A 22,564-nucleotide genomic window follows, 5' to 3' on the forward strand; every position below is an offset into this window, starting at 1 on the left:
GGGCTTTTATTACTTGAATGCTACAGCGGTTTGAGGAACATTTGTCTGTGTGTGAAGTGCCAGGACTGGGGCATGTCTGTGCCACAAGGAGGGATTGAGGCTCACAGAGAGATAATGTCCTGCTTGGGTTTGTGGAGAAGGGGAGATGAACTCTGCACAGCCAGTTCAGTGCCCTCACTGATTCCCAGAAAGCTTTTCAGGGGGGACACGACCATCTTTCACACAATCACAGACACTGGTCCTTCCTGGGTTAAACAGGAGTGAATGTGGGGCTGGATATGTGTGGAGGGAGCAGAGTCAGAGCTTGGAGTGATGTTGGGCTTTGCTCTGCTGCTGCTCACAGGGATGCCCTCTCCGGGGCCTCATCCAGCCCCTGGGCTGGGGCACATGGCTGTGGTCTGGGGGGTTGATCCAGGGGAGCTGGAGGGGCTGCAGCACACGGCCAGAGCAGGGGGCTCCTCTGGGAATGCTGACAGCCCCTGGCTCCAGCAGCAGGACAGAAGGGTGAGGTCATGCCCATGTCATCCCATCCATCTCTGCTGCTTGCATGCTGCTCCCGGGGGAACTGCAGGCTTTGGCAGCTCTAAGTGGGGTTGGAGGCGGATGCAATTCTGGAGAATAAGATTCCCTTGAAAAACCTGTAAAATAAAAAAAGTTAAAGCTCTTGGCTGAGAAACTTGTTTAGAGATCTTATCTCTGGCAGAGGAAATAGTTTTTAATTCCCTTCCTTGCTGCCTCCCAGCAAGTTCTGGGTCTCGGGGGGATACAGGTCATCAGCTCTGTCAGGAAACGAGCTGGGGAAGCAGCTTTTGTCCACGGAACTGAGACTGACACGAAGTGGCTCTGGGTGAAGCTGCTGCTGCTGCCACGTGCAGCCCCTACTGTTGGAGAGAAGCAGGTGGAGTGTGCGTGGGGTGGGCAGACTGCACAATGCATTTGAGACAGATTGCAGGCAAAAATTACATTTTTGAAGCCTTGTGTGGAATTAGGAGGTGGTTTGGGCAATGCTGCTCCCCCTGCTCCATCCCCCAGGTCCTCTGGGCAGGGCTGCCTGGGTTCTGCAGAAGGAGGGACAGGGGCCACAGCCATTCCACGCACACTGCACTGCTCCTGTCTGAGCTGGTGAGCTGCTGGGATATTGTGTGCAAGGGGATGAAAGGTATTTAAGCTTGGTGCCATCCACAGCCTTGTCTGTCGTGTGGCAGAGCACTGGAGCTGGGCTGTCTGAGGACCCTCGTGACTGTCCTGCCATTGAACAGGGGGACAGAGGGTGAGGAGGGTCCAGGTTTCTGCCTCACTGTGGGGCAGTGAAGAGAGCAGAGTCCCTGCTCACTCGGCATTTGTCCCTTATGTTCATTGTCACCTCCACCCGCATGGAGAGCCTCCTCTGAGTCATCTCCCAGCTCAATGGAGTGTGTGGGCTTAGTGCAGCTTTAGCTGTTCATCCTCTGCTGTGCTGGAGCCTGACATGGGCAAGTGGAGCAATTCATCAACGTGGGGATGAGGCAAATGAATGTCCTTTGCTGATACAATGGACCTTGCTCTCCTCCCACCAGCTCAAGCAGCAGCTGGTGTCGCTCTGGCCCAGCGAGGGCTGCTGAAGTGGCTGCTGCTTGAGGAGCTCAAGAGATCTTAAAAGAAATATGGACTTATGTTTTGTGATGAATGACTTAGTGCTTCAGCTGTAAAACACAGCCTCTGTGGAGAGGAAGGTCTTGAAAATATTTCTGTGTAAGCAGAGAGAGGGAGAGCAAAGCCATGGCTGCAGCACCTCACCTCTGCTCTGAGGTTCAATCCCTCCAGGTGAGGTTGGTGCTGGCACTCAGGACTGTGACTGGCCTCATGGCCACGGTGGCTGCCAGGGCTGTCCATGGCCATGGTGGCTGCCAGGGCTGTCCTTGCCTTTCCCACCCTGGCCCTGCTGCCTAGCCGTGGCCTTTGCCATGTGCAGTTCTGCCCTGGCACATGTCCCACTCCCAGTCTCTGAGGAGCACAGGGCTGGTGGCTCCTGGGGGATTCTGTCAGCTGTCAAATCCTTGAAGCACATTTGTGGAGTTCAGCAAACCTCTTTGCATGCAAAATATCAGGTCTCCAGAGAGCAAATCCAGAGTGAAACATCTCTGCTGGTGACTGACATCAACTTCCTCATTAATGGTGCTTTTTGGCTGTGCTGTGTGGTCACCTGCCCTTATCAGCTCCTCACCTGCAGCACACGTGAGAGAGGAGCCAGGCTCCAACACCAAGCTCCTGCTGAGGTTCAGTTTCACCCATTTGCAAGGGCTGAGCTGGGAGTCAGGGGCCATGGGGCTCATGGAGCATATTTTGTGTCTGGTCACAAAGAAGAGTGAGATGCCATGAGCCTGGAGGCAACGTGATCCTTGTCACCGGTGTAGCTTAAACCAGCGGGAAGTCACAAGAGCAGAAGTGTTCTTGGAGGTGCCCCAGCATTTACGGCAGAGATTTTGGGGGTGACTGCATTTGGTGGGGAACAGCGGTGTAGCACAGCAGATCTCTGCAGCTGCATTTGTCACCAGGACAGGGACAATCTCAGGGCTTCTCCCACGCTGGGGGCCAGTGTGACAGGAGCCAATGCAGCCCCTTCCCTGCCTGCAGATAGGAGCTCTGGGCAGGACTAGGGGGATGTTGGAGCACCCGGGGCTGCCCCTCACAGCGGTTGCTGCGCAGTGCCCGAGATAACCCAGCAGGAAGCGGGAGGAAACAGCGCTTGGGGCCCCCTTGCCAGCCAGCGAGCGGGGCCGCCCTGGCCCCTCAGCATCGCTCCGGCTGCGGTCGGCCAGCCTCCCTGCGGCCCCACCGGGCTGAAAACATCCATTTCGGGTGCCTGTCGGCAGCGATTAAGGCGCACAATGCTGACGGCCGTGCGGGGGGAGCCCGCGGCCAGGCGGCCGGCGGCGCTGGGGCTGCCGCAGGGGGAGCGGGAGGGGAGGGCTGCCTGCCCAGCACGTCCCGGCGCGGGCGCTGCGGCTGCCGCGGGTCGTGCGAGGCTGCGGGGCTGTTACACAAGCGCTGGCGAGCGGCAGAGGACGGCCCCGGGTGCCGGGACATCCCGCGTCCCACGCCGGCTCCGGGCGGCCCCAGGCTGCAGGGCACCTGTGGACATCACCCACAGGAAAACCTGGCGGCTGCAGGATGCGGCTCGGCCTCGTGATGCTTTTCGCATTGTGGATGGCAGGCTGGAGGCTCCCAGCTGCTGTGAGCGGCTCGGTCAGCTGGGGTTTGGGGCAGAGGATCTGTGCAAAGGGAGAAACTGATTGTGGCTACTCAGGGGACAGTTCTGCTGGGCATTTTCCTTGTGCGGTTTGCAGGCACCTCCAGAGTGGGCAGCCAGGGTGAGGGGCTGCTCATCCTTTGTGGCTCCTGAACCATGGGGTTGCCAGCTTGTGGCCAGATGGGGAGGAAGGGGCAGGATGGGGAGGTGTTTCTGTGCAGGCAGGGGCCAATCCTAATCCAGGGCAAGCATAAAGGACCACAAGTGGCACATGCCAGGGAGCCATGTTCTGGTTGGCACTGGCCGCTGTGCCTTGGTTTAGTGTCCTAAGCCTCAAGGTCAGGCCAGCTAGCCTAGTTCCAGCTTGGGCTTAGCTGGACCTGCCCTCCAGGATGGAGGCAGAGCTGCTTTAGGGCCTTGGTCTGCCCACTGCTGCCAGGGACACCCTTTCAATCCCACTGCTGCCAGCAACAGCAAAGGACAAATACACAGAGCTCACGTTTCAAGTTGTGTGTGGCTTTTCAACCCCATCAAATAACTTTATTCACACAAACGTCCCTTAATTTACAAAGCCTTTGCCATTCATACATATCAGGGGATCCACAGTGTTCAAAGAACTTAAATAGAATGTTTCATACCAACCCAAGTAAACCAAGTACAAAAAATATTTATATAAAGTTGTTCACACATAGGTCCTAGATTACCAGCTTCTGTGCAAAAAAAAAAAAAAAAAAACAAAAAAAAAAACCAACAAACAAAAAAAAATCCCAAACAGATTCATTTACTAATATTATCTTCAGCTTGGAGTCTGGGTTTAAGCCTTCTGCTCTTGCTAGCTCAGCATGGGAGCTGTGGGGAGTGGGGAGAGGCCTCAGCAGGGCTGGAGCGGGGTGCCCCTGTCCTGGGGCTCACCCAGAACCCCCCTGGTGTGGTAGTGAAGCAGCTCACCCCGCAAAGCTGCTGCTTTCTGCTGGGTGAGTGAACCGAAGGCCCATGCTAGCCTGGGCAGCTGCTGTGAAGGGAACAGGCTGGGGACACCAGGCACTCCCGTATGGCCCCTGTGAGTTCTTCCAGCGGCCCAGACACACCCTCAGGGCTAAAAGCATTTGCACAGGCTGCAGAGAAATGATCCGGCAGATCACAGCTGGAAGAGAGCAGCTCCCTGCACTTCCCTTCCAGCTACACCCACCACCTCAGACACCCTGCCCTGAAGTGGGAAATGCTTCACACACGCTGGATGTACCTGGAACCAGCTGAGGAGCACAGGAGCCACTGGCACAACTCTTCCCATGCCAGTGGCACAAGCATTGTCTGCATCCCAATGCAAAGCAAATGGGGGCTCTGCTTTCCCAATGCTGCCCTGGCTGATGGGATGGGGGCTGTGAGGAGTGGAGCACGGTGCTGAGCTCCACTCACCCATTCCTTGCCAGCATTGCTGAAAAGGGGACCAGGAGCACCCTGGCCCTGGGCAGCTGTAGTGTGAGACTCAGGCAGCACAGGCCTGGGGTAAGGGAGGACAGCAGCAGCGTGTTCCCCTGTTCTCCTGGCCTGCAGAAAGCCCAGGGAAAAAAATCCCAGTTGGTGCCCTGCAGCAGCTGCCCTGTGACGCCTGGCAGGCTTAAACCCAGACTCGTACTGCGTACGGAGGAGACAGATACAGCACACAACGGAGGATTTCCACAACGATGGTAATGCTTGTTTTACATCTTATTGCTCCAAAAAGGCTCTGGGAGCCTGTGATATGTAAAGGAGCTGGGTCCTGAGGAGTAAAGGAAGACCACAGGGGTAACTCTTATCTGTCACTAGCACTGCTGAACCTCAAACACAGCAGCAAGGGGATATAGGGGAGCTAATCTAACCCCTCTAGGCTAGAGCCACCTCTGCTTTCCTCCCCATGGACCAAAGCTGGCTGGGAGATCCCCGTGACACCTGCATGATGCCGGTGGTTTCGGCCTTGCTGCAGGCTGGTGCAGATACGTTTCCCAATCCTCCTGAGGCTTGGCTTGTTCCCCCCACCCACCCCACATCCCTCTTGTAAACAGCAAAATCAGAAGTAAACAGTTTCATACAATCACTCCCCTGGCATGGGAACTGTCTGGGGCCACACAAGCCCAGAGAGTCCTGCAAGGAGGGCTTGGCTCCCCCCACACTAACCAGCTACCCCCAGCACCTTGATGCTCAGCTTCACTGCAGCCAGGAAGAGACAGACAGCGTGGCCCTGGGCTGGGAAATGGGCCACAGGCTCAGTGCTGCTTTCTTAAACTTGGGTTTTCCCAGAAGTGCATCCTAGTGCCAAACATCCACAGCAGAGTTTGGCCTGCAGGAGCTGGGCAGGTGAGGCCCAAAAGACCCACCTGGGAAGAGAAGCCTAAACATTCTCCATCCCACAGCATATGCAGATTTGAGCTGTTCCCATCTTGTTCTAGAGGGAGTGTTGGTCTGGGCCAAAGTAACTGAAGGAGAGATGTGGGGAGCTGTAAACACAAGGTTCCTGTATAGTCTGGGGAGTTGAGCACAAACAGCAGCAAAATCAGAGAGAGATGCTCTTAAAAGGACAAACTAATCAGGGAAACATCCACGTTGGCCAAAGGCTAGCAGCCCTAGGACTCCTCCTTGGAAGTGTTTGCTAAATCCTAAGTAAGGCACTACGGTCTAGCTCACTAACATCAAGCTGCTTGAAAAACACATCTGCAATGCAAAAGCTGAGGTGGAGACGTGTGGTTTGAAGATGGCCTGAAACAGCAGTGGACCAAGAGGGTTGACCCTCCCAGGGCCTGCTGGACTCACTCCTGTCCTGAGAAGAACGGGGCAATCCACTCACTGCCTTCCAGCTTCACCTCCTGCCCTCTTACTGCATCCCTTCAGGCCAGGGTTGGGTTAGAACAGCTGTAACAGTCAGGAGCAAAGGCTCTGCCAGGTGGAGGAAGGATGGTCCAGTGATCAGGGCACTAAACAACACTGCACTTGTGAGCTAAACAGTTCACTGTCCCCTTCCTGTGGGATGCAGCACAGGAAGGTGCAGGAATCCCACCCAGCCCATAGAAGCATCCCTAGGGACAAACACAAGCACAGTGTGAGAACAAGGGCTTGGCAGTGCATTTGTGCTGTCCAAACCTTCACAAGTCACAGACAGCCAGTCTGGAGCCTTCTGGTCCTCCTAAGAAGGGCCAGGCCTTCCTGCAGCTACAGCTTTAGTTTTGTGTTCTGGAAAAGATAGAAGAGAAGAAAGAAGTCCCTCCATCCTTTCCCTGCTCTGCCTGAGCCCACCTGAATTTCCTCCATTTCTGTTCGTTCCTGTGAGGTCAGCACAGGAGGAGAGGAGATACATGGAGGTGCTGCCAGTTAGGAATCTTCCAGTGATGGCAGAGGAAAGCTGCAGGCAAGGAGCAGTTCCCACACCAGGGATGAGGGGGTCAGGGGGACCCCTCTCCTACCCATGGCCAGCTCCAGACTGAGCACCCTGGCAGGTCAGGAGTGATGCTGGGTCAGACCAGCCCACTTCCAAGACCACTGCTGGGAGATTTCACCTGCTAAGAAACATTTTAGGTGGTTCAGAGGCTGCAGGGTGGAGAAGAGGTGGTGCTTTACATTGCATTTACAGTGAGCAAAGTCTAAAGATCATCAATACAGGGTAGCCCCAGAATAGGAGTTTTGCTTTAAATACAGGCAAGGAAATTGAGTATTAACTGCTCGGCCTGAGGTTCCAATCTCCTAACTTGAGCTGTACTGTACCACACCCTGAACAGCAGCATTGCCTTTTGCTTCCTGGAGATCATTAGCTAGCAGGGAAAAGTGTCCTGTGGGAGGCTAGAATCCAGCCCATGACCCGTTAAGGCCAAACCTCCTTCTCTCCACAGCATTGTTCCTATCAGCTGAAGTTTGGCATTAAATGGATCAGAGCAGTGGACTGCTTTCTGTTTCTCTTGTAATCAGATGATGTCAACCTCAAAATGTACTCAGCTGATCCCCAGTTTCCTCTGTATAGCAAGACAGTAACAAAAATGATCATGAAATCCAGCTTGGGAAGACCTGCTTTGCCAAAGGGCTTTCCAGCTTGTTTATCCTACTCTATCCTAATGTCAGCTGCTCACGAGCCTGGGCAGCACCACCTATTCAGGAGCTGCCTGACTATGAAGTTATTTAGCTGCTTGAAACGTGTGGTCCAAGAGATTCATTTTTTCTAAAGCACTGCACTCCCAATGCAAACCTAGCCACCACTTTGCTCCCATTTTCCCTAGGCAAAATCAATAGCTTTGAACTTAAACATTGTGCACAGCTGGACTCAGAGCTGGTGCCTGGCAGCACACCTCACCATCATCAGCTGCTGATTCCCAGTTCCTTATGGAACCACATTCCTAGAAACATCTACTGAGTCACACAGCAGCATAGGAGACACGGGGAGGGCTGGGCAAGGGCAGCTCTGCTCTCTGCATCTTGTTTCAAAGTCTCATCGATGTGACAGCTGCCAGCTTGTGTTCTTACACAGGGCCCTGCAGCCCCTCCCACACCCCCACAAGACCCCTTCCCAACACAAAAAAGTAACATCCAAATATTTCACATTGCCAGAGATCCTGCAGACCAGGGATCTTCTGTATCAGCATCTTCCCTTATCTTTGACTTCCTTGTCGCATGTAAATAATGGAGATTATGGGTCCCTGGTAAATAAATCTGCAAGAAAAAACAAGAGAGGAGAAAGAGAGGTCAGGTTTGTCAGTGGTTTGTCTCAGTTACTACATTGTGACTCCAGGAATTGGCTGCTGGATGGAAGGGATGTAGGACACGTCTGCCCACTTATCCTAGTCCAAAACAGGTGCTGCCACATCTCTCTACTGCCCAGTGCTTTTGTTATCGATCCAGATAGGAACTGGGCTCAGTTTACAGTCAGTTTTTTCCCAGAGGGACTCAGACAGCAGCGTATGGAACATACTGCCAAGGACAGCACGTATCCAACTGCCCCAGGGCAGGGGCTGAGCATCTCCCCACACCCCCACAACTCAGCCCCCTCCCACACAGCTCCCCGCAGTGACAGTCCTGCTGGAACAAGGACAAGCCTTCCCACGGCAGAGCCTGGCCTTGAGAGTCCATGTGATGTGTCTGGGAGTGCTGGCTCCCTGTACTCCACCAGGAAAGGTGGAACAAGCTGCAACCCCTGAGATGCCTAGCACCACTCGCCCACTGAGTCAGCAGCACCTCAGGCACTACGAGTGGCTCTGCAAAAGGTGAGTAAAATCCAGGAAGCAGAGCAGGAGAGGTTCACAGCTCAGCCTACAAGAATGCTCAGTGCCAGGAATTTTAGAGTAGACAGGAAGGTATTTGCTGCACCAATCCCTGCTTTGGCCAAAGCCTGAACACACAACAACCCCCGTGGTCCCTCTAGCAGCAGAGGTGCTGCACGCATTCATCCACAGTCCTGGCACTCTCCTGTCCTCTGAGCTCAGGGACATGGGAATGCTCAACTCTGCACATGAGCCACCGGTGTTTTCTACACAATTTGTTTGCAACCCTGAAAACTCCCCGTGGACAGCAGAAGAACAGCACACGTATGCATGATGTCACTTCTGTACTGAAAATACATCCTTTAGGATGCCCCAAACTCAAGGAGGCACCAGCAGAGCTCAGGGCAGTGGTTGTGCTGGGAAGCAGCAGGGGTGGTCCATGAGCTCTAAACTCAATTACATGGGGAAAAAATGTGGGGAAATGGATTTAGCTCCCCATTCAGTAGGGGCAGGTCCCACCCCACCAGGGATGGGCGATGGGCTCTGCAGAGACACCAAGGGAGCAATGGGAAGACCCACTGAAGAAAAAATGCCACTGCCTAGCAAATTACTCCAATCCCTTAGCCCAAGGAAATCTCATTAAAGAAATCTCTGCCTGAGGAACACATTTCTAAAGGACAAGGCTGCTCAGAGCAGAAGGCAGGGTCGTGGGCACACTCCTTTCCAGGAGAGATTAGCAAAGCAATGCCCCTTTTGCAGGCGGCATTGGAATAAAGCCTTTCTGTTTGAGGAGGCGAGAGGCACACAGACATCAGGTCAGCGCAAACACATAAGGATTCTTCTGGAAGGTTTCTCCTATTATGCAGCTTCATTAGCAAGTAGGGCAGGGTTTGTATTTGTGCTTCCCTGGAGTAGGAACATTTTCAGGGAAAGCATTTGTTTGAGCAGCCCTGAGCTCACTGCTCTGAGACAGGAGAGCTCACCCCACTGACGCACGTTTTTGCAGGGGCTTGTTCAAGAGCTTTTAATCCCTCCACTGATGCCACTTATAGTTTTAATCAGCTCGAATGTTCATTCGGCATCAGCAGGATGTGAACCAGCAGCCCATGGAGCCCTCACCCAGCATGTCACCAGTGTGTGGGTCACACAGAGGGGCGGTGGCAGTGGGGTCTGCACGGTAGAGAGGACTCAGTGCAGAGGAGGGAGAGCTAATCCATCACCTCCTCATGTTAGCCATGTCATCTGCCCCTATGTGGGAACACAGAGTGCAAGAGAAAGGGGCTGAGTGCCTGATTTATCTCCTGAGCCTTCCCTCATGCTCTGTACCTATACTTGTGATGCATGTCTTGGGTGCATCCTTAAATCCAACTGCAGCGACCTCCCCCAGAAGGCAAAGCAGGGGTGACAGCGAGCAAACAAAAACACCAGTACAACTGGCCAGAGATGACATGGTCCAGGTCACCTTCAGGGCTTCATTTCACCCCAGGTAGAATCAACACTGCCCAGAAGGGTGTCACCACTCCATGGTGTGGCCCCTGTGATGCTGCATTCACTGTTATGGCTGAGAAGAGGAACTGATCTTGCTTTTACTGTCCTGTGGCTTTTGTCCATGCCAAGATCCACAAACCACACTGAAAACAGTATAAAGTAAAAACCAACATTGTTTTAGGAACGAAATTGCTGTCCTTTAACTGGCCAGTGAGTAAAACTCGAGCTGAATGATACTAACAGACAAGACTGAACTTGATGCAGCAGCCCCTGTTCACTGACAGCTCTCAGAGCTTCTGCTGTGTCCCTGAAACCTGTCCATCCTCCAGCTCTGAAATTCCACAGGGCAACAGTTTATCAGCAATGCTGGGAGTGTTTGGGCACAGCACCAGAGAGCTCTGGCCAGGGTAGACACCAGCATGCAGGGTGAGCAGATGAGCTTGTTCAGCATCAGCTCCTGGTGCACGTTGAAAATGCAAAGAGCAGAACAATGCAAATACAAACAGCCACTTTCAGCTGAAACTGGAATAATCAAACCCAGTGACAGAGGAGTGCTGGAGAGAACCAGACTGGCCACAGCTATTGAACACCTTCCTGCTCATGACAGCCCCCCAGATGCTGCAGCCTGCAGAGATTCTTGTATTCATATTAAGCACCCACCCAAAATCAGACCAACTATTTTATTCACAGTGAAAATATCATGGCATACAATCTACCAGAATGAGCTGCCTCTACACTGATCACAACCACTGTAGTTTGATGTCCTGTGTGAATCAAAACTACAAAGTTTCTTAAACATGTAACTGTCAGTGGTGGGTGATGCTGTACTCACCCTTGGTGTTTCTGTGGTCAAGGCCCCTGTGTCATTGCAGTGAGCAGCAAAAGGCCACACTGCCACTGCACCTTTTTCCTCTGCAGCCTGTCTAAGGGTTGCACAAACGCACCAGCAGCATCTCTGGGAGACCCCTCACCATCCCCAGGGAATCTGGAGGGCAGCTACAAAGGCTACACAGAAAGATGATGTTCACCTGGCAGGAAAGGAGAGTCATTCCAGCACTGCTAAGGAGGGGTGAAATGTTCCCCAGTGGGCAGTGGAGACAGTGCTGAGCATCACCCCGTGAAAGAGACCCATCAGCAGATACACAGCAAACCCCAGCCACTCCCTAATTATACTAGAAAGGCTACATCTAAACATTTGCAGAAGGTAGGGAAGAATTGTTCAAATTAAGAGGAAAACACATTTGTTTTTCCCACAGAAATGCTGCCCACCTCTGCTGGAACTATTGCCCCTGGGCCACCAGCAGTGGGAAGAGCAAGGAGAGTCATCTGCACCTCAGGCAGCCCAGTGTCCAGCATAAACCAAGCCAAAACTACTTTCCCATCTGAGACTGACATTTCCTATCTGCATTTTGGGAGGATAACAGAGCATGAAGCTCTCAGGTGCGTGCAGCATGCGTGGCAGAACTAAAGGCAAGGCTGCTGAGACATGAAGCAAAATCTGAAGAGGTCAGTGGCATAGCAAAGAAAAGCAAAAATCCAATTCCCTGGGTCACAGGGAGGGTTACAGTTTTCCAGGTTATGACATGAACGAAGGCTGAGCAGGTCTGAACTGTCCTGGGAAAGAACCTGCTGCATAACCCAGCACAGCAAAGCTACACGCCAGTGCCACAAATAAGTTCGAAGAGGTTACGTGAGTTTCTCGGTCAACTAAAATTACCTGAGAGCAGAATTCAGGCTCTGCTCTAAATCCCATTTTAAGCTTCTCAAGCAGGTTTCCAATTTAAGATTTGCATTTAATAGCAGCCAGAAGAAGACTGATTTGAATGCACAACTACACCGGGAGAACCACACAGCAAAGCACACCAAATATTCCGGGCTCCCCACGAGTGAGGCGGAGGAATACTCTGGGTTTGCAGGGAGCATATGGCTGTGGCTGGGCTCTATCTGGGCCAAGCGACCACGCTCCATGTGCCAGGTTGGGTTATGTAAGAGCATCCCTGGCTGCTGCAGCTGTGTCACGACCATGGAGCTATCGGTGCAGATCGGTGCAGACTCAGGGATGGAGCAGGGGGGGGGCTGCAGAAGGCAGCTGGGTTTGAGCAAACAGCCTCGGGGTAGGACTGTCCCCTCGGTGTTTGTTATCCCTTCATGTACTATTCCGCAGATCTGCGCAGGATGAATTTTCCCCCGAGGGCAGGGGCTGGTTGCATAACGCAGCAGCATCGTGTCAGCACAGAGCCAGTGCAGATGGCAGAGCCCAGCCTGACCCTCCACGGGCAGCAGAGCTGCTCCCACAGCCCCACGCCTCGCCCCGGGGCACAAGGCAGGGTGTCTGCTCTCGCCCCAGGGCTGAAGCACACCCATCTTAAGGGCTCACATTTCCACAGATTCACTCCCCCACCCTAATCCCCAGCCCACACTTGCACCGGGACCAGTATCCAGCCCCAGGCAGCAGTGCTTGAATCAGTTATTCCCACTTGAGATGGGTGTTAAATATTTTGTGTGTGGAAGAGCGCAGAGGGGATGGTCTGTGGACCAGTTTGGACAAACCAACAGAGAAGAACAAGACCCACCCAATGGGTCTTTTCATTTTGTCCTTACTTCTCTACATATAGCACAGAGTGTACTCTGTGGGCACAGCATTTTCCATAAGCTCAGGAACCCTCAGGTGGCAGCAATGAGGGGTTTTAGAAAAACTGGCCAAAATACCTCCACCTTCCCCACTGCCCGCAGCTGGGGGCTTGCTCTCAGAGCTGGACAAGCACAAAGCCATCAGCTGAGGGCTGGTAAGTGCTGGCCAGGGACACGATTTCTTCCCTCTCTGCTGTCTTGCATCCATGGTCAGCTCCAGTCCAGCTGGCTGTGTGTGGTTTTGGGGTGAGGTGAGGGCTGGGGCTCCAGCTGTGATGCCAGCACCTGACACAGGCAGGCTGTCAAAGATCTCCTGGAACTAGTGATGGGCAGGCAGCTCTGCAGGAGCCTGAGAAAGGATGTGGGCTGAAAAGACATCAGCCTCACCCCTGGTAATCTGTAATTCTTCAGTTTCATTGAAATGTTTGGCTGGGAGAATCCCTAGTAACAGCTCCTGTTTACAGACAGCTTTGCCATGTAAGCAACACCTCCCAGTGCTTTTGTGTCACTGGTGAGTGACACTGCCAGCTACACCACATCCCTGGGGTCCTCCCAGACCATGTGTGACCACCCAGGCCTCAGGCTCAGGATCTCTGAGCTTGAGACTGTTTAGCTGGGGGGGAGAAGGGAGGGGACTCTGGACAGAGCCAAGCTCAGTCTGAGCAGTGCTGTTTTTAAGCTTCCTTCCTGAGTAGACACAGGTCTACAAACACAGATGCTGGAGACCAAAGCATCTCCTGGGTCTGGGCCACTAACGTTCACACCAAAGGGAAGTTCTGCCTTTAATAGGGAAATGAAACAGAGCCACAAGATGGACCCACGTGCCTTGTAGGTGAAAGCAAAGAGTTTTGTGCCAGGACAGATGTGCCACTTGGTGCCTACTCACTGAGCCAGCTGGGCCCCGGTGTCCCTGTCCAAATGTCACAGGGGAGGGGGGATGGTGCTAGACAGACCCTGGAAATTACATCACACAGCAGAGGAGGCAGAACTGGCACTCCTGACCCTGACAGAGACAGATGTCCCCTAAGGTTGTACCAAGTGCTTGCAGGTGTCTCTGATGTGCCTCAGCCTGTCTCAGGCACTGGCCAGGACCTCTGAGGAGCAAGGCTCCTGCCCAGCCCTTCTAGCTCCACTGGGCCCTTGGGCAGTGACAGGATGTACAGCTGCTAATTCTATTTCTCACCTCTACTTTATTTTTGCAGTAGAATAGGTGAAAACAACCTCAGAAGCACTGCTCTGATGAGTCACTATAGAAATAGCTCTAGGAACATAAAAGACTCCTTTGTGTCACTACAAAGTGCACTATTGGGCCAGTAAAGCCGACAGAAATAATACAAAAAGTGCATATCACTTACCCAGCTGCAAAGCACAGCGGTGCCCTGCCCTGAATTTAAGCAGCACAAGTAACCTGGTCCATTCTGGTTTCAAGCTCAAAGGCATCAGGTCGATCCTGCGGGTTAGCAGCCAACATGTCTTTCAAGAGCTGCTTGATCCCCTCAGACATGGAAGTCCTGCGTTTCTGAGGGATGTGCAGCTCCATCTTTGGATTTTCTAGCAGCGCTTCCCCAACGGGCACAATCTCAGTCCCCTGCTTGATGTAAGTCCCCAGCAGCTCCTTCTTGGTCTCGGCGTCAATGAAAGTGATCCTCTCAATCATGGCCCAGATGATGATGCCGAGGGCAAAGATGTCAGCCTTGGCAGTGTAGTGTCCCTCCCACACCTCGGGTGCCATGTAAAAATCAGAGCCACAGGCCGAGGACAGCCAGTACTTGTTCACATTCACATTTTTGTTCTCATGCCCACCCTCCTTGCCCCGAGCAGTCAGGCCAGCACAGACCTTGCTCAGCCCAAAGTCAGCCACCTTGAGCACAGGGGTGCCAGATTTCTCAGTTATCAGGATGTTGTCTGGCTTGAGGTCCCGGTGGACGATGTGGTTCTTGTGCAGGAAGGCAATGGCGCTGGTCAGCTGCAGCATGAAGCTCTTGTTGGTGGCTGGGTCGGGCCTTCGGGACAGCACGTACTGGTTGAGGTCTCCCCCTTCGCAGAACTCCATGACGAACCACAGGTAGCAAGGCTCCTCTGCATAGCCCAGGATCCTCTCACCTGACCAAAAGGGATAAAAGAGTGGGTTTTTCAGACACATTTCAAAGTCCATACTAACCCAGGATGGCTGAGGAACAGGTCTGGTTTATGTGGAAAGCAAAAATTTTGGGAATGTGACTGGAACCTATCATACTGCAGGGCAGCAGCAGGGATGCTGGCACTGCTGTGGCTTCAAGTGCTTTGGGATCCTGTTGAGCATGACACACCAGCACCTCATTCATCCAAACCCACTGCTGGGAACCAGCTCAGGGACTTTCTCCCAGAAAAGTGCAGAGAACACATCTTCTTCAGTCCTACCATCAGGCCATTCTCCCCAGGCTCTGACAGCCAAAGCAGCAGAGGCTAAAAGCACAATTATCAGTGACTCTACAGGAAAAAAAAAAATCACTTCTGTGAATGCCTCCTCTCCCACCTGAGATCTGCTGCAGGAGGCAAGGGCTGGCTCGTTCCATACACTTTACTGTAACTGCACACAGGGAGTAAATCACTGCCCTTAACACTGTGCCAGCACAGTCCTGCCAAGAGTGGTCACACCAGTGCCCAAGCCCTGTGGCCCACTGGGACTTCCCAGACCAAATCTGTGCATTTGAGGATTGCATTTGTGCTGAGGAAACTCTGCCACTTCATCCAGCTTACATTAAGTGCCAACAAGTCTTTAATGAGAGGAAACTGGAGGTCCAAGCTGCAAACAATGTTTGCTGAGTGTAATCTCAGCCACACTTGTGACTATAAGTACTCCTACTGCTCAGTATTACACCCCAAACAGCTTCGTCCTTCACCAGACATCAAAATGAGTTCTTCAAGCTCAGTGCATCTCTGGCTTTACTCCATAAAACTCCTGCCTAAGGAAGGACTCTCTTGCACATCAATTAGACATGTGAAGAACACAACAGCCTCATATCAGCTAATGGGACCAGGCCTGCCACTGGTGCTCCCCAGGGATGCCAGGATGCCCCAGGGAGCCTGGCAGCAGATCCATCCCTGTTAGCTGATGCCAGGAATGCAAACCCCACAGTCAGACCCCAAATCTCCTCCAGAGAGCACCCAGGTGATTGCCAGAGCCTGCACACACCACCAGAGCATCATTTTGCCCTAGAAATTTTTTTTTACCCTCAACACCATAAGAAAGAAGCTGGAGGATACCACTCACCTCTGTCACAGTTAAAAAGTCCCACAGCCAAACTCAAGTGTTTTTGAAAGCAGTTAAATAACTCCACCTATTTGACAAAGTTGGGTTTTGTTTGAGCAAAGCCCTAGAGAGCATCTGGGAAAGCAAAAAACTTCCAGCAGCAGGTAAAAGCCAAGGACTACCAGGGACACCCAGCCCTGGGCTGCACTGGTCAGCAATCAGTGTGGGTGGGAATATTGGTTATTTGCACAAACAGTCTGTATCCATGGCTACTGTTGTGGAAATGGAAATCTGCACAACAGAAGGATTTGGCTGCACCTCCCCATAGTCAGCAATCTTTTGCTGAGATTAGGTCTGAAGGTTAGATCTGGGGGATGAAAGAACAGGGTGGAGTTACACAGGGTACTGGGTGCACTTTGAGGGTCTCATCTGGCTGGAAGGAGCTTCACCATGAAAGCCCAAGAGCCAGCTGGGAGCAGCACAGGACAGCTTTGCTCTAGCGACTAAAATGCTGACCAGGAAAAACAGCTTCTCTGTGGTGCAAGCCCCTTTTGGCATGACAGCACAGAAACTGAAGAAGAGGCTGCTTGTCCTGGGAGCAGAGACCCCAGCACAGCCAGGACAGCCCCAGCTCACACAGCTGCTGCCACCACCTTGATTTGTTAAACCCTAGGGACATCACAGCAGGACACAGAATTGGACCTTCCTGTCCCTCTGCAGCCATACAGCCCCAACACAGGGAGCAGGAGTGTCTCTCTTCTCTGACACGAATCAAACCATGACAGGGAGCATGGCAGAGCCCCACATCCCTCACACACAGCCAGGTGGGAGCATCCACACAGCACTGCTGGCAGCCCCTTCCCACAGGAAGTGGCACAAGCACTGGCTCAGCAGCAGCCAGAACCTGTTAGCTCTGACAAGCCAAGGTTTGTTTTTAGCATAAGGAAGGCTCTGATTTAAAACTTGGCCCCTGAACCTCAGCAAGAGCAGGAAAGATGACAGGGCTCCAGCAGTAGCTGTGAGCACCAGGCACTTCACTTTGGGTGGAGCGTTGCGAATAGAGGCTTAAGCCAAAAGTAATATTTCCTCATTTTCTTTCTGTAATCTGAAAGTTTTAGTTGTTAAATCATCTTCCTGCCTTCAAAACAAACAGCTTTAAACATAAAGAGCTGGCAAGACGCTCCCTAAAGATGAGATGTTAGCAAACTGAAGACAAGCAGTCAAGAGCTGAGGAGATGCCAATGACAGGCTGGACCTGTTCTCTATCACCAAGCCAGCATCCCCATGTGCTCCCTGCCCAAACACAGGATGGCACACACTCACACTCCATCTTTCCAGCAGCACACACACCGCTCCCCCACCCCATCCCAGGGACTCATTAGCAGCGAGCTAATTTGCTTAGCTTCACAGGGGAAATAAAAATCCAGTGAGAGCAGAAGCAGCATCCCAGTGCTCACCACCACATGTAACCTCTGACTCCCTCTGTGCAAAGAGGCTGCACCAGAGAGATGGGAGCTGCCAGCAAGGAATTCCAGACACTTGGAATGATGGCAACACATGTAGGTGATGCCAGGGCAGCCCACGAGTGAGGCTGAGGTGGGAGGTTGCTGGCCCCACAGATGGCATGGGAGGAACAGGAAGCAACACCTTACACCTGTTCACTTAAGGCAGCTCTATCACTGCTCTAGGTTAGGAACAAGAGGGCATGTGATGTGCACTGGAGGTGCTCCTGTGTCAGGGCTCTGAGCACATTGCACGGGTATGTGCCTCTCCTCCAGCTCAGCACTGAGCTTTAACCTTCCTTTTCACACCCTGCCCTTAAATTTAATTACTTCACACCTCGTTAAAATGATAAAGGTTGAGGCTCTGAGTAGCTGAGACCAAACCCTGCCCGATATCCCGACAGTTGTGCTCCCAATTCAGCAAGTCTCGGATTAATCCTCGCCGTGCCCTGAGCCCCGGCACGTTGGCACAGCATCTGCGCTGGCCCGTAAATAGCCCAGCTGCGGTCGTGCCGAATGGCACGGCAGCACAGCTCCACGGCCACCGCCACGGCTCCCGCTCTGCTGCTGCCAGCCAGGGAGAACAGGAGACCTGCAGGGCTCATCCAGCCCCAGCTTTTGTTTTGAAAATATTTATCCACGTCTATCAGACCCAAGGCTTGTGAAGGCAGCAAGCACAGGCTGCCTGGCACAACACAGCCCCGAGGGCAGCCAAGCAGACTGAAAGGAGAATGTGCTGCACCTTGGTTTGAGGAGTCAAACTACTGCCCAGGCTGGGGATGCAGAGCCCAGCTCTGCTCCCCTCTGAGGGGCTGCAGTAGGACCAGAGCAGGCAAAGCCTTTCCCACTGCTGGGAATTCAGGAGGCTCAACCCTCACCTGGAGATGGGGCATCTATGGGTCTCCTTCCCCACCTGGAGATGGGGCGCCTCCAGCTACACAAGAGCTTTCCTCAAGCCAAGCCACCTCTCCTTGGGATGTGCAACATGACAGAGGGGGCAGGACCTCCCACTCCTGCTACAGCTGCATACCCCAAGGGAAGAGTTGGCTCCTCTCCCACGGAGCTGTGTGCCCTGGCTGTACAGGAATTTGGACACTGCCCTTCTCAGGGAGCCTCCCTTGGGTGGTTGTGTGAAAGAAGAGCAGGAGCTGGGATGCAAAGGGAGAGCCAGGCAGGTCTGGACATGTCCACCCATCAGGGATACAGAGGGGACAAGCAGGGCAGGGACAGTCAGAGCCACAGGTTTGCTCAGAGGATGGATCTCAGGAGCTTTGCATGAACTCTGAGCCTGACACAGGGTCTGGGGGCTGTGGGGGACTGAGCACCCCAAGGAGCTGACAGGAATCCTGGCACAAAAGTTTGGGGAAGGAAGGATTGGGGTGATTGGCTCTGCTCACAGCAGGCTGAGGGGCACAGGGGCATCAAGGGCACAGAGCTCCAGTATTTTTCCACATTTCACAGCACATTGGCAAAGCTGGGTCTGACAAGCAGCCAAGGGAGCAAAGGAGGGAGGGAGCATTTTGGAGATGCCACCATCACAACCATCGGCTGTGACAGGAGAAGGTGACTCCTGACGGCCCCGTGATGCTGCTGAGGGAGCCCAGGGAAAAGGAGGGTATTAGCCCAGGCTACAGGCATTAGTGCTTCCAGGGCTGTTCCACAGAGCCAGCAATGCGGGGGACACGAGGACAGTCCTAAAGCTGTGGGGTCTTGAGCTGTAACAGGCTGCAGCCTTGGGGTGCTCAGAGATGGGACAGTACACTGGGCACAGAGGGGGAGATATCCCCTGGGTGTGACTGGGGCACAGGCTATGAAGGTCCCCAAGGGATGTGTGTGGGCTGTGGCACAGGTCAGGTTAGCAGATGGAGTCTCAGGATTTGGGGTGTAAGGGAGGTCAAGTCGTGCTGGCCAGAGATCCAGCACACAAGGATGTCCCCGAAGGGTTAGGTTTGGGCCTAGAGGTGACAACAGGGCCCCTCAGGACTGGGGGCAGGACTGCAGGGCACATGGAGGGACCCCACTGGCATTGCTGCAAGACATGGGTGGGGTTTAGGGAATGGTTTCCTGGGAGCATCATACAGGAGAGTGGAGGCGACAGCACAGCATGGGGGAACAGGGTCCAGAACAAGGGCCCCTCAGGTGTGCTCAGGGCAAGTGGCAGCAATGGGACCCTGTGGGGGAGTTCTGCAGGGACAGGACAGAGATGAGTGATGGGAGCAAACCTAGAGCAGATACCCCAGAGAGTACTCCAAGAGGGCAGGGGTGATGGGTGCTATGGGGCACAGCAGGGAGAGCCCAGGGGTGGTTACACTGCAAAGCATCGAGGTGAGGTGGGAAGAAGGGCACTGTGAGAGCTGGGGGGAGCTTTGAGTGCTCTTAAGCACAGGAAATGCCCAGGAGGGATTTCAGAAATAGGGTGATGGGGAGCAAGGGCAGCAGCAGTGCCTGAGGTGCAGGTATTGGGGAAAGGTGTCCATGGAGAAGGAAGACAAAATCAGGATGTCCTGCATGGAGCATCCCAGCAGTCACCTGCTCTGGGGGTGTCACCTGGGAGTGGGGCAGGAGGATCTGGGTGTGCAGGCCATTGATGGCAGCAGGGAGGTGGCAGACCCAGGTGCTCAGGGGTAGGGATGGGTGACACGGCCGACAGGGACCTTGAGGCCCTGTGCATGGGAGGGCAGCACGGGAGGTGGCCCAGGAGGGCGCCGGGGCCGTGCCGGGGGTGCCGGTACCTTTGAGGGAGGTCTCGACGAGGCGCAGGTAGAGCTGGCTGCGCTTGTTGCCGTGGCTCATGCGCTGCCCCAGGCCGTGCCGCTGCAGGACGCACTCCTCGAACCGCACCACGTTGGGGTGCTGCCGCCGGAGGCTCGTCAGGGCCCAGAACTCGGCCAGCGCCAGCTCCACGTTCTCGGGAGCGTCGCAGCGGATCCGCTTCACCGCCAGCCGGGCGCCGCTGCGGCCCGACACCGCCTCGTACACCACGCCGTAGGCGCCGCGGCCGATCTCGGCCAGCAGGCTGTACCGCGGGCCACCGCCGCCGCCGCCGATGCCCGGCCCCGCCACCGCCGCCGCCGCCGCCATGGCCCCGCGCCGCGTCGCCCGCCGCCGCCGCGCCGTCCTTTGTGTCCCGCGGCGGCCGCCGTCCATGGCCCCCCCCGCCCCGCGTGCCGGGCAGCGCCGCGCGGGCGAGGGGGCACGCGCCGATGCCGCCGCCGCGCCGCGGGGCGGAAAAGCGCGCGCTGCCGGCCCCTTTAAGCGTTCGGCCAATCGCGGCCGCGCGGGGCGAACCACCGCGGCGCCGGGGGGGGGCGGCGGCCGCCGCGACGGGGGTCGGCCTCTCCTCGGTGCCGGCCCCGTACTCGGAAAGGGAGGCCCGGGTTTCCCGCCCCGGGCGCGGTAACCGGGTCGAGGCGCCGCCAGCGCGGCTCGGCGCGGCCGGGGCTCAGCGCGGCGGCAGGCCCCTCCCGCTCCCCCGCCACGGTGGTACGCGCCGCGCCGGTGTAAACAGGCCGGTCCTGGGGGCCCCGGCGTCCGCCGCAGGTCCCCCACCGTCCCTCACTCCCCCCGGGTGCGGCCCGGGAGAGGCGGTGCGGGCTCGGGCCTGGCCCGCGGGGCTCACCTGGGGAGCGGCGGCGGGCGCTCCGGGCCGGGCGCTGCGCGGCGGCGTGTGAATGGGCGGGGTGGGGGAGCGGCGGCGGCGGCGGCGGTGGGATAAGAGCGTGGCCGCGCGCCCTGACGTAACCCCTTATGTAACGGCGGGGGGTGACCCGCCCCCACCAGCCCCCTCCCACCGCCCCGGGACCGGCGGTGTACCGGGGGGGCGGGATGCCCCGGGGTGGGTTGGGAGGAGCGGTGCACCGGAGGTTGCCCTGCGGTACACGGGGTCCGGTGCACCGGCCAGGGCTGTGTGTGATGCCGCCGGGGGAGTGATGCTCCGGGACACGGTGCGCCGGCAGTAGCTCGGTGCACCGGGGAGGGGGGCGGTGCACACGCTGTAGGTGATGACCCGGCGGGGAGGTGATGCCGTCAGGGAGGTGATTCCCCGGGGAGGGGGTGGTGCCCCGGGACCAAATAAATCCCCGGGACCCGTTGTGCCAGCGGTAGCTGCGCGGTGCTGGATGTTCGGCAGACCGGGAGGGGCGGACGCGCGGCTCGGGGGCGGTTTCACAGCTCCGGCAGCATTCGGGGGCCCCTCCCGGGAGCCGCGCTCACCCCCACGGTTCAACTCCACTGCCGGGGATCACCGGGGAGTTTCCCACTCGAAGTTCCCCGGGAATGTGGCTGCGATCCCGAGAGGATCCTGCTGCCCTGCGGGCCGGCACCCAGGGTTTTGGGGACACCCCAGGGTGGCGTGGAGCGGCGCGGCACCCGCCGGGTGGAGACCGTGGGGCTGCAGTGTGTCCCTCCGGGATGGCCGTGTCCCCGCGGGGTTGAGTATTGGCTCCGCCTGGGGCTGGTTTGGTGCCATTTCTCCTGCGAGCATGTGGGGTGGACCACAGAGGTCCCTGTCCCACGCACCGTGCCCAAGTTGCTTTTCATCCCCGAAAGGCATCACGAGTATCCGTCGACTCCGGGCTACCCGGGGGTCTCATCCTGTTCCTGGAGCTGCTGGTAGCTGGCAGTCCCCCGGCACGCGGCCGTCTCTCTCTCCGTGGATTTGGGGAGAGAATGGCCATCCACCCCCACAAAATGTACTTTTCCAGCCGCCTCTCCCGCCTTTTCCTGCTCCCCGCGCGGTGCCGCTGGCAGCGGCCACTGCGGCCGGTCAAAGACAGCGTCTGCAGAGCCGGTTCACGGAGGAACTCTCAAAATTCCCTCATTTCTTGACCCACTGCTGAGCCTTGTGCCGCTGCCATCACGCAGCCCCAGCAGCTCCCGGCTGCGTCACGCTGGTCCCCCGGGGAAGGGACGGCGACCGCCGGAGCCACCGGCGACTCTAATGCGCGGTTGCCCCGCGGTGTCACGGCGCCGGCTGCAGCTCCTGCAAGTAGTTTGACCTCAATTTGTTTTTAAATGTAGCCGCTTCGCCTCCCGCGGAGGCTGCGGGGGTCGTGCCGCAGCCCCGTGCCCCCGGTGCCGCTCGGCAGCCCGGAGCGACGGGGACGGTGGCAGCGGCGTGACTCGCCGTGTGTACGAGAGCGCCGCTTCTCGTACCGCCGTCGAGTGGCACTTGTGCCTCCTGCCTACGCAGGGAGGTCACCGTGTGCCCGCCGGGGCAGAGCTGACCGCCCCCTGCTCCGGTGCTCCCTTTGCCGGAGGTTCGCTC

General features: G+C 55.8%; 1 protein-coding gene across 1 annotated transcript; it reads right to left on the reverse strand.

Annotated features, from left to right (window-relative positions):
* Positions 1-2,490: 2,490 nt before the first annotated feature.
* STK35 (serine/threonine kinase 35) lies at positions 2,491-21,850 on the reverse strand. Its single transcript, XM_063404921.1, has 5 exons — positions 21,817-21,850; positions 21,157-21,528; positions 20,031-20,852; positions 13,920-14,667; positions 2,491-7,897 (listed from the first exon to the last, which is right to left on the reverse strand). Exons 1-4 carry the CDS (start codon positions 21,848-21,850, stop codon positions 13,955-13,957), a joined length of 1,941 nt encoding a protein of 646 aa, XP_063260991.1. The 3' UTR covers positions 2,491-7,897; positions 13,920-13,954.
* Positions 21,851-22,564: the final 714 nt, after the last annotated feature.

The sequence above is a fragment of the Prinia subflava genome, chromosome 8, assembly GCF_021018805.1.
Source record: "Prinia subflava isolate CZ2003 ecotype Zambia chromosome 8, Cam_Psub_1.2, whole genome shotgun sequence".
Lineage (NCBI taxonomy): Eukaryota > Metazoa > Chordata > Aves > Passeriformes > Cisticolidae > Prinia > Prinia subflava.

What these genes read in the sequence shown, in the direction of transcription:
- STK35 (XM_063404921.1), bottom strand. Translation starts at nt 21,850, where the DNA reads ATGCCTTTCGGGGATGAAAAGCAACTTGGGCACG. An exon ending in TGAAAAGCAACTTGGGCACG is followed by an intron (nt 21,529 to 21,816) that starts GTGCGTGGGACA and finishes GATCCCCGGCAG; the next exon opens with TGGAGTTGAACCGTGGGGGT. An exon ending in CGTCGAGACCTCCCTCAAAG is followed by an intron (nt 14,668 to 20,030) that starts GTACCGGCACCC and finishes CCTTTTGGTCAG; the next exon opens with GTGAGAGGATCCTGGGCTAT.